Source organism: Terrapene carolina, unplaced genomic scaffold (assembly GCF_002925995.2).
Source record: "Terrapene carolina triunguis isolate 2854851 unplaced genomic scaffold, T_m_triunguis-2.0 Scaffold96, whole genome shotgun sequence".
Taxonomy (NCBI): Eukaryota; Metazoa; Chordata; order Testudines; family Emydidae; genus Terrapene; species Terrapene triunguis.
Genome location: NW_020664447.1, coordinates 74,196,257 through 74,212,203, shown reverse-complemented (window position 1 = coordinate 74,212,203; position 15,947 = coordinate 74,196,257). Strand labels below are relative to the sequence as shown.

The following is a 15,947-nucleotide window of genomic DNA, read 5'->3' as shown; positions in this document are numbered from 1 at the left end:
AGGCCCTGGGTCAGGGCGGGGCAGCCAACAGAGTCAGGTAGCCCAGGGCTCAGGTCCTTGCAGCAGGCTGAGCAATAACAAAGTCAGTGAGCCCAGACCCTTTGGCAGGGAGGAGGAGAGACTGCCACCCGGCGGGAGGGTGGCAGGGGGGAACACAGGCCCACCCACTCCACTGTGTTCCAGCCCGGGGCCCTATCCGCAGCAGACCGTCTGCCACGGCGTCAGTGGGGATCCTGCCCGCAACACACTGACATCGGTTCGGAGTCTGCGATCCCCGGGCCACTTCCCATCTCCTCCTCCTCCATAGGTACCTGCTCCTCGCTGGGCTCGGCAGCGGGGTCCCACACCATGGGCTCCTCGGCTTGTTGAGGGCTGTCTAGGTCAGGCCGCTCCTCCGGTCTCGGGTCAGGGGGACGCTCGGGCCTCTCCTCGGGGTACCGCGCTCGGGGCAGGCTCGGCCAGTCCGCTTCGGGGTACCGCGCTCGGGGCAGGCTCGGCCAGCCTACCTCGGGGTACCGGGCTCTGGGGAGACTCGGGCCGTCCACCTCCGGATACCTGGCTCTGGGGAGGCTTGGTCCGTCCACCTCCGGATACCTGGCTCTGGGGAGGCTTGGTCTGCCCACCTCCGGATACCTGGCTCGGGGCAGGCGCGGTCTAGCAGGAGCCTGAGCAGGAGCGTCTGGTCTCTCCGGCCGCTGGGCTCCAACTGAGTGCTGGGGCTTGGCTTTTATACTTCCTGTCCCGCCCCTTGACTTCCGGGGGGCGGGAACAGGTGCCGGTGGCTCCGCCCACTTCCGGGGGGCGGGAACAGGTGCCGGCGGCTCTGCCCACTTGGGTGCCTGTTCTGGCTCCTCCCCCTCAGGGGCCGTCGGGAGCCAGGCCGAGTCACTACATCCCCCCTTCCCTATTTAATAGGATCTTCAACAAAAGGTACTATGTCTAAGTCATTCTTCTGAGCAGTCCTGTTACTCCAAGGTTCATAATTGTACACTCCTTCATGTTTGTAGGACTAGTTCATCTATTGCTTCTACACAAATCCATGAACATAAGAGCAATCTCGTTCTGCAAAGAGGGAGCTGCTGTTAAAGGTGAACCACATCTGAAGTTCACAAGCAGCCTATTCAAATATTAGACAACAAAGACATCAGGCTACCTCACTCTTGCCAAGAAAGCATTTGAATCCCTGCTGTCCACCAGCACAGGTGCTCAATATTCAGAGTGACTATTCAACAAGGGAGGAGGCATTATTACAGACATCATGAAAATCTGGAGTACCTGTCATTTCCCCTCCTCACTGGGGGGTTTTCTTAGGGCAGAGCCGTCCCACACCACAGTTAGTACTCACAGCTGGAAAGAGTACCCTTACTTATAAAAATAGCAGGCACTGGTTCCATGGTAACAATAAGTCTTCTATTATCCTCCAGATGGATGTAGGGGTGTGTGTCTGGAAGGGTCATTAATATTTAATTCCTTCTTGTGCTATTGCCATCCTGTCTCTAAAACAAAAGATTTCATTTTCACAAGCTTGCAAGGCTGAATTAAAAAGTAAAAGAGGCGATGGGGTGTGATCCTCCTCTGCCTTATACCAGTCGTGCACAATCATCATTCCTTTGGCTTCAGTAGAGTTACTCCTGGTTTACACGGGGGTAAACAATCAGAGGAAAATCAGGCCCAAGACCACTGGCCTTTTCAAAAATTATTATTAATGTTTTGCTTTTCTCCTAACTGAACGTTTCTATGTAATTGGAAAAAACACTGACATGTCATTCAGGCTAATTTTCCCTAGAAAAGAAGGTCTATGTTATTCAGCAAAACCTCTAGTAATTTTTCAAAGGATACTAAAGCAATTTGAAATGTAGAACTTTTGAATTCTCCCAATCACATTTCTTTTAAAGTATGGCCAACTCTCAGAGTTTCTCATTTATGGAACTCAGAACTAGTGGTTACAGTTTGACTCTTTTAGTATACATTGTGCAGAAATTCAACGCTGGTATTTTTATACGTACTGCATATTACACACACTAGCCCTTTAATTGTCAACAAGGTATTTCTCTCTCTACATTTGTATTCATCACATTAAAAATAGGTAGCTCTCATTGACTTCAGGTGGAGATGAATGTGCCTCATCTGAAAATTTGGACCTACTCTTTTAAGACAGGCTTCAATTTAACATAGGAAGATTAGTGAGGGACTTTCATGATGAACTGTTTAACATATGAAGTGAGCCCCTTGCTAAAGGTCATGACATCTCTTTTGCATCCATTTTGAAAGAACGGAGACTTTTTTTTCCATTACTTTCACTTTGACTTTTGATTTGGGCATTGGCCATTCAAACTTTACATTGTTGGTGTGTAACTTGGGAGGAGAGGGGGGATTGGTGAGACTTACATGGTGGAAGGAATTTGAAACCATTTGGCTATATCCATGACCTCTTTATCTGGAACCCAGAAGCATGGTATTTTCAATTAAAAAAAGAAAAATTGTCATTGACTTTATTGTTTCTTTTCATTTTCTTGACTAGAAAGAAGCTCAGTGCTGGACTCCAAAATGAAAGCAGGGATTTGCCTTCTTCTGTTATGTGAAATGTGCATTGAATTAAGCACATCTCTTGGCAAGCCTGGAAATCGAAAGAAAGATAAAGGGAAGAGTTGCTTGCCGAATCATGAGAACCAATGTAGCACTATGGACCAACTTTTGCATAGAAGCACCGCAGAGCCATTTGCAGAGCAAGTCCCTCTAGAGTTCACTCTTTACAACCTCACTGAAAAGAACATGGATTTTGGATTCAATCTCTACAGGAAAATAGCACTGAAGCATGACAATAACGTGCTCTTCTCCCCGCTCTCTGTGTCATTTGTGATGGCTGTCCTCATGCTCGCGGCTGAAGGGGAAACCTACAAGCAAATCGTTCAGGGTACAAACCTCCATCTTTTTCAGGGCAAAGAGAATTTTCATCAGTTGCCAGCTTTGTTTAAACAATTGAAAGATAACATCACAGAGAATGAAGAGCTTGTTCTGCAGAGAGGTAGTTTTTCTTTTATTCAAAACAATTTCAGACTCAAGGAGCCTTTCCTTAATCTATCTAAGCAGTACTTTGATATGGAATTCTTAAGTGTGGATTTTCACAACTCCACCCAAGCAAAAAATGTCATAAATCAGAATATTAACAAGAAGACCAAAGGAAAAATCCCAAAGCTTTTTGAAGAACTTGACCAGCATGCTAAACTGGTTCTCGTGGATTACATTCTCTTTAAAGGTAACTATTGATTTTATACTGTAAGATCATCATTTATAAAAAGACAACAGGCAAGACTCTGTTCTCAGTTACTTTAGTGTAGCTCCAGAAAAACTCCACTGGGATCAATGTTAAGTATCAGGGGGTAGCCGTGTTAGTCTGTATCTACAAAAACAACAAGGAGTCTGGTGGCACCTTAAAGACTAACAGATTTATTTGGGCATAAGCTTTCGTGGGTAAAAACCTCACTTCTTCAGATGCATAGAGTGAAAGTTACAGATGCAGGCATTATATATTGACACATGGAGAGCAGGGAGTTACTTCGCAAGTGGAGAACCAGTGTTGACAGGGCCAATTCAATCAGGGTGGATGTAGTCCACTCCCAATAATAGATGAGGAGGTGTCAATTCCAGGAGAGGAAAAGCTGCTTCTGTAATGAGCCAGCCACTCCCAGTCCCTATTCAAGCCCAGATTAATGGTGTTAAATTTGCAAATGAATTTTGGTTCTGCTGTTTCTCTTTGAAGTCTGTTTCTGAAGTTTTTTTGTTCAATGATAGTGACTTTTAAATCTGTAATAGAATGACCAGGGAGATTGAAGTGTTCACTTACTGGCTTATGTATGTTACCATTCCTGATGTCCGATTTGTGTCCATTTATTCTTTTGCGGAGCGACTGTTCGGTTTGGCCAATCTACATTGCAGAGGGGCATTGCTGGCACATGATGGCATATATAACGTTAGTGGATGTGCAGGTGAATGAGCCCTTGATGGTGTGGCTGATATGGTTGGGTCCTCTGATGGTGTCGCCAGAGTAGATATGGGGACAGAGTAGGCAACGAGGTTTGCTACAGGGATTGGTTCCTGGGTTGGTGTTTCTGTGGTGTGGTGTGTAGTTGCTGGTGAGTATTTGCTTCAGGTTGGGGGGATCAATGTTGCTACTCTAGATTTGCAACTGAGCTCAAAATATGGTGCAGAACGTTTGTGCATCAGGCAAGTCAAGTAAACCTGTCAATGCTACTGAGTTCACTGCAAACTGGATCTGTACATATGTCATATACTCATTATAACTGAGTTAGTAATTCAAATACAATGATTGTGGCTGGGGGCTTCTCCTTTGGGGAAAAGCATTTTCAAAGATACAGTATTTCCCCATTGTCCCCCATTAGATTTCCTTTTTTTAATTAATTTTTTTAAACCGTAAATGATTTTAGTGGTACTGAAAAGGGCCTTGAATGCTGCAGACCTCCATTCTCAGAACAGCTAGAACACAGAGGCAGTGAAAACTTCCCCTCAGTACCATATTAACTTGTCTTAACCCTTCTCTGAAGGGTCCATCTTGAGGGCCGAGAAGGTTGTTCAATCTCCCTGGGCTCCCTGCCAATCAGAGCCATTATTGCGGTGCCCATTGTAATGATAGCTGTAATATGGGCATATGTACTCTAGACACTGGGCTGAGGGCACCAATTCATTTCTCATAGAGTGCATTGGTCAAGGCAACACAGAGTTTCCCCATTTCATACAAGAGTCTCTTTGATCAGGGAAAAGAACCACACCTAACCCATGAGAGGACCGTCCACATATTGATCTGGTGCAACAGAAAGAAGTTATCAGAATCTGGAAGGCCCTTAGCTTGGCAAGAGAGGTGCAATCAAACTAGGAAAAATAAGCACAGCATGCCAAAGTTTATTGGCTAGGGCCATGTAGCAGCCCCAACTAGGCTGTGGAGAAGCAGACTCTGCAGAGACTTCCTATCCCCCCTAACGAGAAGGGAGCAAACTGCCTGTCACACAACAAGGCTCCCTGATTACACAGCAAATTAGCTCTCCCAGGACAGGAGTTCAGCTCTTTTCTTTCAGTTTCACTTAGCCAAAGGAGGCCAGCCTGGGCCCAGAGGCCCTGGCTGGAGTTTCCCCTGGAGCAACCAGTGATTTTTCAATCCACCTTCAGGTCCCTGAAGCCATCCAGTCCTCTTAGGGATGAAACTCCTATGGGAAGCATTATGACGGTGAGGACTCTGCAGGTCATGGGTATGCAGAGCTATCACACGATAAACTTTGGTCACTGTAAAGCTGGGTCAGATCTGGAGCAGTAACCTCAACCTCTCCAGAATTCCAAGGCACACCGAAATATCACCTCTCACGTTAAAATGCCTCAACCTCGCCCAGTAATCCCATTTATAAGGGTGCATTTTATTGTAGTGTTTTCCCCAATAATGCTCCCCCAGGTCCTTTGAATGAGCAGAGAAGGGCAGGGTATACATTAAAAGTTTCCAATTCAAGACATTGTACTACTTGCAAAAACTAAAATAATCCAAGATTGTCCCTGGTGCCCAGAATATGCATGAGAGAAGAGGAAGGACGAGTTTCCAGTTAAATAGCAGAACTAGAAGAAACAAGGGGTTAGATCCTTGGCTAGGTCAAGGAGCACACAGCAATTATCTAATGCATCTCCACCACACAGGGGAATTCTCTGCTGATGGACACCTGGTGTAGAAGTTCCTGTGTCCCTCCCCCTGCAGTCAGTAGTCTCTGAATTCTAGTTGAGAAGGACCAGATTTTTCAAAGGAGGCCCCACGCAGCAAAAATAGTGATAGTCCACTCCCCTCAATCAGAGGGGAAGGGTGGCACAAAAAGTTGGGTCAATTGATCAGGACAAAAGACAAGAGTGCAGGGACAGGAGTAGGGCAAAGGGGGAGCAGAGAACCCCAGACTATGCCCACTGCTCCAAGAAGAGATCAAGGGAAACCACTACCTAGGTGCATGCTCAAGTGAGGGAAGGAAAATGGCCCCACAGTGTGGTTTCCTTCCTCCTTGACATATAAATAGCCAGTTGGGACAATGTCAAGGGGAGGTTTCTGGATTTAGTTGGGCCTTGGATCGGGTGCTGTTTTCAGTGACATAGACAGAGAAAAGGAGGTGTGGCCAGGATAATGTCTCTATGCTGTCCCAATCCGCAGCAGTAGTTTCAGCCACTTTGAGTCCTGAAAAACTATTTAACTCTGACTTGTACCTGGGGATAAGTGCTGTACTTAGTGGTCCCAGGATCATGAGAGTGAATGAAAAGCCTCTGGCTCAGTGTACACTCTCTCTCTCGAGGACAGCATCATACAGAGAGTTCTCTCCTTCTGAAGAAAGAAAACAGATGCAAACTTAAAAGTAAAACAAAACAAAGAGGACCAAGCAGAATGCTCCATGGTGGAAGTTCAGAAATTTCTGCTGTCTGGTATGGGGGCTCATCTCACAATAGCTCAGAGCAAGGCATATTTTCCTTGAGATGGGGGAACAGCTGAGCAGCAGCAGTAAAATAGGCTAAAAGGAGATTCCCCAAGAGTTCAATGTTATTGTACTGACAGCTTAGTAACACTCACTGGGACGTAGTCTGAATCTGGTGTGTAATTCTGTTTCCTTTATTTGAAGAAGAATGTTAGTTAAGATGTAATGAAGCCCACCCAAGACACAGAGATAATAAATGGATTGGCTAGACTTACATGTGAGTAGAGGTACCCTGATAATTTACTAATGAGTGAGATATTAAAAAACCTAGACAAAGTAACCACACTGGAACACTGAGTTTTGGGAAAAGATGGTTAGAAGACAACCTGTTACTAAAAGAAATGCAGTGGCGAGAAAGCCTGAAAAAGTGCTATGATTTACAGCAGACTCCAAAAATGGCAAGGTCCGGCTTTGACTGCTTTCTAGCAGTAGCAAATTCAGGGATGAATGCCCATGAGGGAGAGTTTGTCAGAAGCTCCTGTGAGTTCGTATGGATTTGTTGGCAGAGACCATGTCTAAGAACAGCATGCTGGACAATTTAGGCTTCAGCAGATAGCAACCAGCACCATGAATTAAATTCTTTAAGTGAATTAACCAGTGCAGAGCATGGCACATAGGTATAATATATCTATAAGACAAGTACTGTTTACGGCAGCCTCCGCTTCCACATGGACAACAAGGCTAATCCCAGGTAGAGAATGGTGTAGTAGTCTAGCCTTGAGGTGACAAAAGTATGAACATAAGAATAAAAGAATAAAAGAATGGCCATACCATAAGGTCCAGTTAGCCCGGTATCCTGTCTTCCAAAGTGGCCAATGCCAGGTGCCCCAGGAATGAACAGAACAGGTAATCATCAAGTGATCCATCCCCTGTTGCCCATAATCATGACAAGCTCTGCATTTTGAAAAGAAAAGATTTTGTCAAGTATAAAGGTGAAAGAAGGTGTTTTTGGCCACCACTTCTCATTCGGAAGCTGTGAGTAGAGATGAATCCAAATAAGACTTAGATTGACAGCCTCTAAAAAATAAGCCTGCAGATGCCTTCATCGCTTCTGCCAATTCCCCATCAACAACCAACCATCTTTTATCAACAAGCACCACTTGTGTCTTATTTTGACTGAATCCAACCCAGCTGGATTTCATCCAGATCCCTTTCTCTGCCAGAAATTGAGATAGGAAAGAAATGGAAAGGAAATGGTAGAAAGGAAATGCAGGCCTTAGTATCATCAATATATATGGTGTCCGGCCATAGCACTCACAAGGGAGGCAGCCCACTGTTGATGCTCCATGAATGAGAATGTATGGAGGTATCACTTTAAAAAGAGAGTATTGAATAGGCGTAACGGACTTCTAGTGGAGGTGGCAGAGTCAAGTAGCATTTCTGCAAAAAATGGATGATTATATGGTATTCAGTAAAATAAAGGAATATTCATTAGTTTGGAGCCTGGGGGTAATTGACCACCTGGACAAAGGGACAATGGAGAAAATATATGTTGATCATGTTCCTTCCCCTCCATCCCTCCTGAGCCTAGGTCTGTTTATTTTGTGTGGTTTTGCCCTCCTTTGCTGTAAAAAGTTTTGAAGTATGTAGGCTAAAGATAGCATAGTTGTCATCCAGCCATCCTATGCACAAAGGGCCCAAAATCCTACATGACCGTATAGCAATGGATACAATTGGATAATATTTTAAGAACTTCAGAACTGTTACCATGAAAAAGTATGAGTATGAATAATTATTTTCTTTCTTTCTTTTCTAAGGCAAATGGCTGCACCCATTTAATACAAGGTTCACAGAACTGGAGACTTTCCATATAGACAAGTATAGGAACGTACAGGTGCCCATGATGTTTAAATCAGACAAGGTTGCCTCAACTTCGGATAAGAACTTAAGATGCATTGTGCTAAAACTTCCCTACAGAGGGAGTGCACACATGCTTATTGCCATGCCGGAAAAGGAGGGAGATTACGCTTCACTTGAAGACCACATAACAGCAGAGCTTGTGGAATCGTGGCTTAGAAACATGAAGACCAGGTATAGCTTCACACTGACATCCTGACGATACTAACATATTTCATATTTACTGAGGTAAAAGAAACCCACTTATGTGCTGGTTTCTCTGTGGAGTGGCATCCTCACAGAGGCGAGGTCCTTCCAAATCCCACAAAACAGAACCTTTGTACATAAAAGTGGTGTAGGGCTCTCACTTGAAGCCTTCATTTAAGACTGATACATCTCCTCTATCCCACTAAGAAATGTACGTCTCACAGAGCACAGTCCAGCCTTTCCAAGCCCAAACATCAGGCCCTAACTGTGGTCTTCAGTTTGGCACTTCCAGCCAAAATAGCATGGCTAACCAGTGTGTGCAGCTTACTCATGAAGGGATTTCATATTTGGGCAATGAAGCATAAATACAGATATATTAAATAGGTTGAGCTATAAGAATGTAAAATAAATTAATCTCTTCACATGAAATATGATTCAGTAGGTGACACTCTTTCTCCTGGTTCAGGATTGAGTTAATCAAATGCCTCATCATAGAAGTGGGGATACTGTGCTGCAGGAAACTAGAGGTTCTGACCCCTTGTGGCCCTGACATTTTTCATAAGAGAGAAAGCATTAGCCCTGCTGTCTTTTCCAAGTTGTTATGCAGCAATTTACATTCTGCCTACCTAGATTCCCCTACATTTCAACTATTCTTCACTTCCTGCCCTAAACTGTTGTGTAGCATGTTGTGCACTGCTGAATTCGATCCCAGAGCTGGTTGCATTTCAGTATTGGTTGAAGTGACCATTACATATCGCTTGTCTGCCTCATACAAGTGAGAGACAAGGTGGGTGAGGTAATATCTTTTACTGGACCAACTCCTGTTGGTGAGAGAGACAAGCTTTTGAGAGCTTCACAGAGCTCTTCTTCGGGTATCAAGCACTTGGAGGCAAACATGGGACTCAAACTGAACTTCTCTCCCCCTGAAAAGGTCAGTTTGAGTCCCATGTTTACCTCCAAGAGCTTGAGGCCAAAAGAAGAGCTCCGTGTATCTCGAAAGCTTGTCTCTCCCACCGACAGAAGTCGGTCCGATAAAAGATATTACCTTAACCACCCTGTGTCTCTCGTATCCTGGGAGCAATATGGCTACACCAGCTCTGCATCATACAAGTGAGGAAGTTTCACTACTTTTTATAGGGCACTTTTAGATCCTCTGATGAAAGGTTAATGAAGTGCAAAATATTACTGAATGACCCTTCTAATAATAATTACTAAGTATATTCTAGGATAATGAGACAAGCAAAATTCATGGAGAAAAATCAAGCCTGTGATAAGGACATTTTTCTTGTTCCAAAATTAGGACTTTGTCAGTTTTTTCACTATATTACCAGTATTTATGTTTGTTACAGAAAAATGGACATTTTCTTTCCAAAGTTCAAATTAGACCAGAAATACCAGATGCATGAACTGCTTCCTGCTCTGGGAATTCAAAAGCTGTTCACAATGAACGCAGACCTGAGTCAACTTACAGATCAAAGATTTGTAAAAGTATCAAAGGTAAGACTTATAAGCTGCTTCTTGTTATTTATTTTTTGTATTATATTAGTGCCTAGAGGGCCCAGTCAAGATCAGGACCTGGTTGTGTTCGGTATTGTACAAATACATTGTGAGAAACAGTTCCTGCCTCAAAGAGCTTAAAAAAGATCAGGTGACTTGCTGAAGGTCTCAGAACAGAGCCAGGAATAGAACCCAGGACTCCTTACTCTCAGTCCATTAAGAGCCACATTTTGGCTTCTCTTGCACAAATCTGCAGGGGGAAGCAGTGGGAGAGGGAAGTTTGGAGTACAGCTGGGCATCATCTTTTACATGAAACATTTTTTCAGCAAAATGTACAGATTTGGTGACACTAAAACTTTTCACAAATTTGTGTCAATTCCACCAAATTGTTCTAGTTAAAAAAAATCAGAAAAATATCAGAACAGTTTGCTACATCATTTTCAAAAGGACGTGTTTATGTTTTTCAGTTCAAAACAATTTTTAGTTTCAAAATTTCCTGTAATGGTACTTAAGAATCAGAAACTTTAAAAAATGGTGAAAATTGAAAAAAGGGCTGTTGAGACCCAAAACAAAATTATTTTTGGCTTTGTGCTTCACCAAATTTTCATTCTCAAGTTGATCCAAAATAGGTTTTTTCATTTTTATTTTTTGGAATTGCTAGCAAACTGACAAGTCCATTATTTGCCCAGCTCTAGTTCAGAGACTTTCCCCACCTCTTCTGTACGCCTGTGCAGAGAACCACCACAATCCAGCACCATCCAGCAGTAAGAGACATGCCAAAGAGGACAAAACATGAACATGGCCCTACCCTATTCCATACCAAATGGACCACTGTGGTTTTCATAGATTGCACCCTTTTAAAGAGCTTAGTAGTTGCCTCACCAAATATATAAATGTAAAAGTATTTAAACTATGATAGCTTTGTAAGCTGACCTTAATCAGAAAGGTTATTTCATATCCCAAGAGTAAAAATACAGAAGGTAAAATAGCAGATGGTTAGTTTATGGGCTATTACACCATTTAATGTGTGTAAATCAGGTTGAGAATCTGCAGCATACTCTTCCCCTTGCGCAGATACCAGGAAAAATTGTATAATCCAGAATTAATTAGCTATTAATTTTATTATAAAACTAATTTTAATAGCATCTGTTAACTGATTTTAAAAGCAATTAATACACCAGCTGGCATAGGGCCATTGAAGCATTACTAAATGTTACCATGTGAGAGTTACATTAGTTCAGAAACAGATTTAGGACTTGAACAGAGTCATCAGAGTTTGGCATTGGTGATGTTAACACCTTCAATTGTCTTTATGTCCTAAACCATAAACTAACCATGAAGCTTTCAGACATAGGCTTAAGAACTGAGGAAATAGCTAGATGCATAAATCACTAAATCACTTAGAAAAGTTAGATGCCTGCAAGTCACCAGGGCCTGATGAAATGCATCCTAGAATACTCAAGGAGCTAATAGAGGAGGTATCTGAGCCTCTAGCTATTATCTTTGGAAAATCATGGGAGACGGGAGAGATTCCAGAAGACTGGAAAAGGGCAAATATAGTGCCCATCTATAAAAAGGGAAATAAAAACAACCCAGGAAACTACAGACCAGTTAGTTTAACTTCTGTGCCAGGGAAGATAATGGAGCAAGTAATTAAGGAAATCATCTGCAAACACTTGGAAGGTGGTAAGGTGATAGGGAACAGCCAGCATGGATTTGTAAAGAACAAATCATGTCAAACCAATCTGATAGCTTTCTTCGATAGGATAACGAGTCTTGTGGATAAGGGAGAAGCTGTGGATGTGGTATACCTAGACTTTAGTAAGGCATTTGATACGGTCTCGCATGATATTCTTATCGACAAACTAGGCAAATACAATTTAGATGGGGCTACTATAAGGTGGGTGCATAACTGGCTGGATAACCGTACTCAGAGAGTTGTTATTAATGGTTCCCAATCCTGCTGGAAAGGCATAACGAGTGGGGTTCCGCAGGGGTCTGTTTTGGGACCGGCTCTGTTCAATATCTTCATTAACGACTTAGATATTGGTATAGAAAGTACGATTATTAAGTTTGCGGATGATACCAAACTGGGAGGGATTGCAACTGCTTTGGAGGACAGGGTCATAATTCAAAATGATCTAGACAAATTGGAGAAATGGTCTGAGTTAAACAGGATGAAGTTTAACAAAGACAAATGCAAAGTGCTCCACTTAGGAAGAAAAAATCAGTTTCACACATACAGAATGGGAAGAGACTGTCTAGGAAGGAGTACGGCAGAAAGGGATCTAGGGGTTATAGTGGACCACAAGCTAAATATGAGTCAACAGTGTGATGCTGTTGCAAAAAAAGCAAACGTGATTCTGGGATGTATTAACAGGTGTGTTGTGAGCAAGACACGACAAGTCATTCTTCCGCTCTACTCTGCTCTGGTTAGGCCTCAGCTGGAGTATTGTGTCCAGTTCTGGGCACCGCATTTCAAGAAAGATGTGGAGAAATTGGAAAGGGTCCAGAGAAGAGCAACAAGAATGATTAAAGGTCTTGAGAACATGACCTATGAAGGAAGGCTGAAAGAATTGGGTTTGTTTAGTTTGGAAAAGAGAAGACTGAGAGGGGACATGATAGCAGTTTTCAGGTATCTAAAAGGGTGTCATAAGGAGGAGGGAGAAAACTTGTTCACCTTAGCCTCTGAGGATAGAACAAGAAGCAATGGGCTTAAACTGCAGCAAGGGAGGTCTAGGTTGGACATTAGGAAAAAGTTCCTAACTGTCAGGGTGGTTAAACACTGGAATAAATTGCCTAGGGAGGTTGTGGAATCTCCGTCTCTGGAGATATTTAAGAGTAGGTTAGATAAATGTCTATCAGGGATGGTCTAGACAGTATTTGGTCCTGCCATGCGGGCAGGGGACTGGACTCGATGACCTCTCGAGGTCCCTTCCAGTCCTAGAATCTATGAATCTATGAATCTATGAATCTATACACTACAGAAATAAAGGGGAAAGGGTCAGATCCTGCAACGTATTGAGTGACCTTAATTCCCAGTGAGTTTGGTGGGAGTTGAGGGCTTGCAAACACCTCACAGGATTGTTTTGTATGTCTGTACTCATTAGTTCTGTGCTACTGCTTGCTTCAAGGAAATCTTCTCAAGATTATAAACATATAGCAATAAAACAAGACAGGTGCAATTACACAAAGGGAGATTTAGATTCAATATTAGGAAAAACTTGCTAACTAGAAGGATAGTTAAGGACTGAAACAGCTTAAAAAGGGAAGTTGTGGAATCTCTGTCATTGGCGGTTTTTGAGAACAGGTTAGGCAAATACCTGTCAGGGATGGTCTAGGTATACTTAATTGTGCTTCAGCATGGAGGAATGCATTAAATGACTTCTTGATGACTTTTGATCTCCCTTCGGGTCCTATGTTTATATGATTTTATAAACACTTTCAGAATGCACAATATTTAACCAAGTAAAGCCTTTCAATGTTTGTGACTAACTAAACTTAATCAGAAACAAGCTAATTAAAGAAACAAACAACCGGAACCACTAATAGACATTTGCCTCGGTATTTAATCATGAAACGTAGAATGTAGGGTCAGCAGGAGTAGGAACTGAAGGCTCATTCTATACATTCTGTTAGTTAAATCTGAAGATTGTAAAACAGATTCTGTGGTCTGGCCAACCTGGGCTATGCATGGATTTGGGTTATGGGAAAGAGTGACTAGGAAAAGTGGCTTGAAGATCAAATGTTCAGCCTTCATTTTTTTTTATAAGAAAGTTACCCTGCCAAATTATGCATACAGAAATTGTATAATTGTTTCTAGAAATGGATCCAGGAAGCTTCTTAGGCTCTGATCCTGCAACTGGTAGCGTTCAGATGGACTACGGCAGCTGTGCAGTCACAGTGGAGCCAATGGGGCTCTGTGTGAGTGCAGCCATCAACTGCAAGATCAGAACCTCACTGTGACCCTCAATCCCTGGGCCTGTATGGCAGAGGCCTGCCACATATTAGGTGTTTGGAACTTCGATGTTCTACACATAAGGAGTCTCATTTTTGGTGTTTATAATATTGTTCTCTTTGCGTTATTAGATTATCCAAAGAGCAGTAATTGAAGTGGATGAGAAAGGAACTGAAGCAGCAGCTGTTAGTGGGTCAGAAATTACTGCATACTCAATGCCTCCTATCATTAAAGTGAATCAGCCATTCCTCTTTATGATTTACGAAGAAACTTTCAAAACATTGCTGTTCATGGGCAGAGTGGTTAATCCTACAGAACTGTAAATGAAGACAATAGTTTCTAGTCTATCTCCAGTATATTCCAAGTTTTATTTTTATTTTCTTGAAACTATTACATTGCATTAGTTAGAACTGAAAACTTGCTAGGTATGAAAACAGATTCATTTCACATCTCAAATCATCAGCATGTCCTACTAAATTATTTTTGTTAATGCCCAAGCGGCAAGATTATCTAGTTGAGGCAATAATTGTGACAAAATAGAGACTTGTTCAAAAGCTTCATGTTATTTTATATATTTCCTAAACTACTCCTTCCGACAGCCATCTAACAGTAGGCTTAAGATTACCGATTGTATACTATAAGAATCAGTTCAAATATTTCACTCTGTGAGCTAAACTAGATATTTCTGTATATGTGCAAATTCAATAAAATGTTTGAGTTAAAAGATGCTAATTTCTGTTTAATTTTGTGTTTAATTCCCCATTGTATAACAGAGCCACCATTTTGCACTTTTCACATTCACAGAAAAAATAGTTTCTTACAGAAAAATCATCAAAATGTAAACAAAAAATGTAAAGTGTATTTTAAAAATGCTGACAATATTTACTTATGGTCCAATAGGCTATACTATCAACTCCAAAATAACGTCTTGTAGAGCTACCATCATTAAAAGTCTCAAAAGCACAAACCTGAAAGTCCCAAATTCAACATTTTAATGATAGAATTCAGATATATTTTATTTAGAGATAAGCCTGAACGGAAACCTTGGATCCAAACATCCCAAAACATTTAGAAAGTTCACATCCAAACACTGCAGTTTGGCCTACTTTCTAACAATATTCTCTACTGCAATGAGAAGAATTAAGGGCCTGCTCCCACTGTCATCAGTGGAAATTTTGCCATTTACATCACTGGGAGCAGAGTCAAATTTTAAGCATGGGCTCTATAGGCAACTGTTCTTGAGAATTTTATTTACTTCTGATTGTGGAGAAATAGCAAGCCTATAATTAAGGTCACATCAGGGTTTTCAGTTCAGTGAGCTTATTCAGTTTTATCAAATGCATCTTAGCTTCTCAGGGCACACGTACGTAGTCTAATAAAAGCACATTTAAACTGGCCTTTTTACAAATGATAAAATATTTCCAAAAGATAACTTCAACAACAGCTGGGAAAGCTGACTCTGAGTTTTATTTTGCACCACCAAAACTGAGTCCCTGCTGAAGTACATTGCCATATTGTATCACCTAGATACCATGGTAATGTGCACATTATAAATTGATTAACTAAAAGTTTTCTACATAACTACTAAACAAGGTAGATTGCTGCCTTTAGTAAGAGACAGCAAGCTTCAGTAAGGGAAAATAACTCCATTCACAGACTAGAGGCACTGAAATAGTGAAAGGAAAAAACATTTTAAAATGTGTATTTCTGAGGGCTCAATGCAAAACAAGAAGCCCAGTGATTTCAATGGGACTAGTCAAGGAAGAAAGGACAGCAGTATCTCGCCTTCAACTAGTACATTTTAATTATATTATTACACTCTACTTGTGTGTGTGTAGAGCCACATGTGGCTCTTTAGATTGCTTCATAGAGCTCTCATGAAGTTAACAGATCCAAGTGGAACTCTTCTTCTTCTTCTTCATGTGGTCTTCCGGAGAGCTGCC

At 42.0% G+C, this 15,947-nt stretch overlaps 1 protein-coding gene across 1 annotated transcript in view; it reads left to right on the top strand.

Moving 5' to 3' along the window:
• SERPINA10 (serpin family A member 10) overlaps window positions 1-14,728 on the top strand; it is a 19,377-nt gene extending 4,649 nt beyond the window's left edge. Inside the window, exons 2-5 of the mRNA XM_024197129.1 lie at window positions 2,522-3,256; window positions 8,264-8,537; window positions 9,899-10,046; window positions 14,136-14,728. Coding sequence (XP_024052897.1) covers window positions 2,548-3,256; window positions 8,264-8,537; window positions 9,899-10,046; window positions 14,136-14,327 — 1,323 coding nt within the window. The 5' untranslated portion in view covers window positions 2,522-2,547 and the 3' untranslated portion in view covers window positions 14,328-14,728. The remainder of the gene's footprint in view (window positions 1-2,521; window positions 3,257-8,263; window positions 8,538-9,898; window positions 10,047-14,135) is intronic.
• The last annotated feature ends 1,219 nt before the right edge of the window (window positions 14,729-15,947 follow it).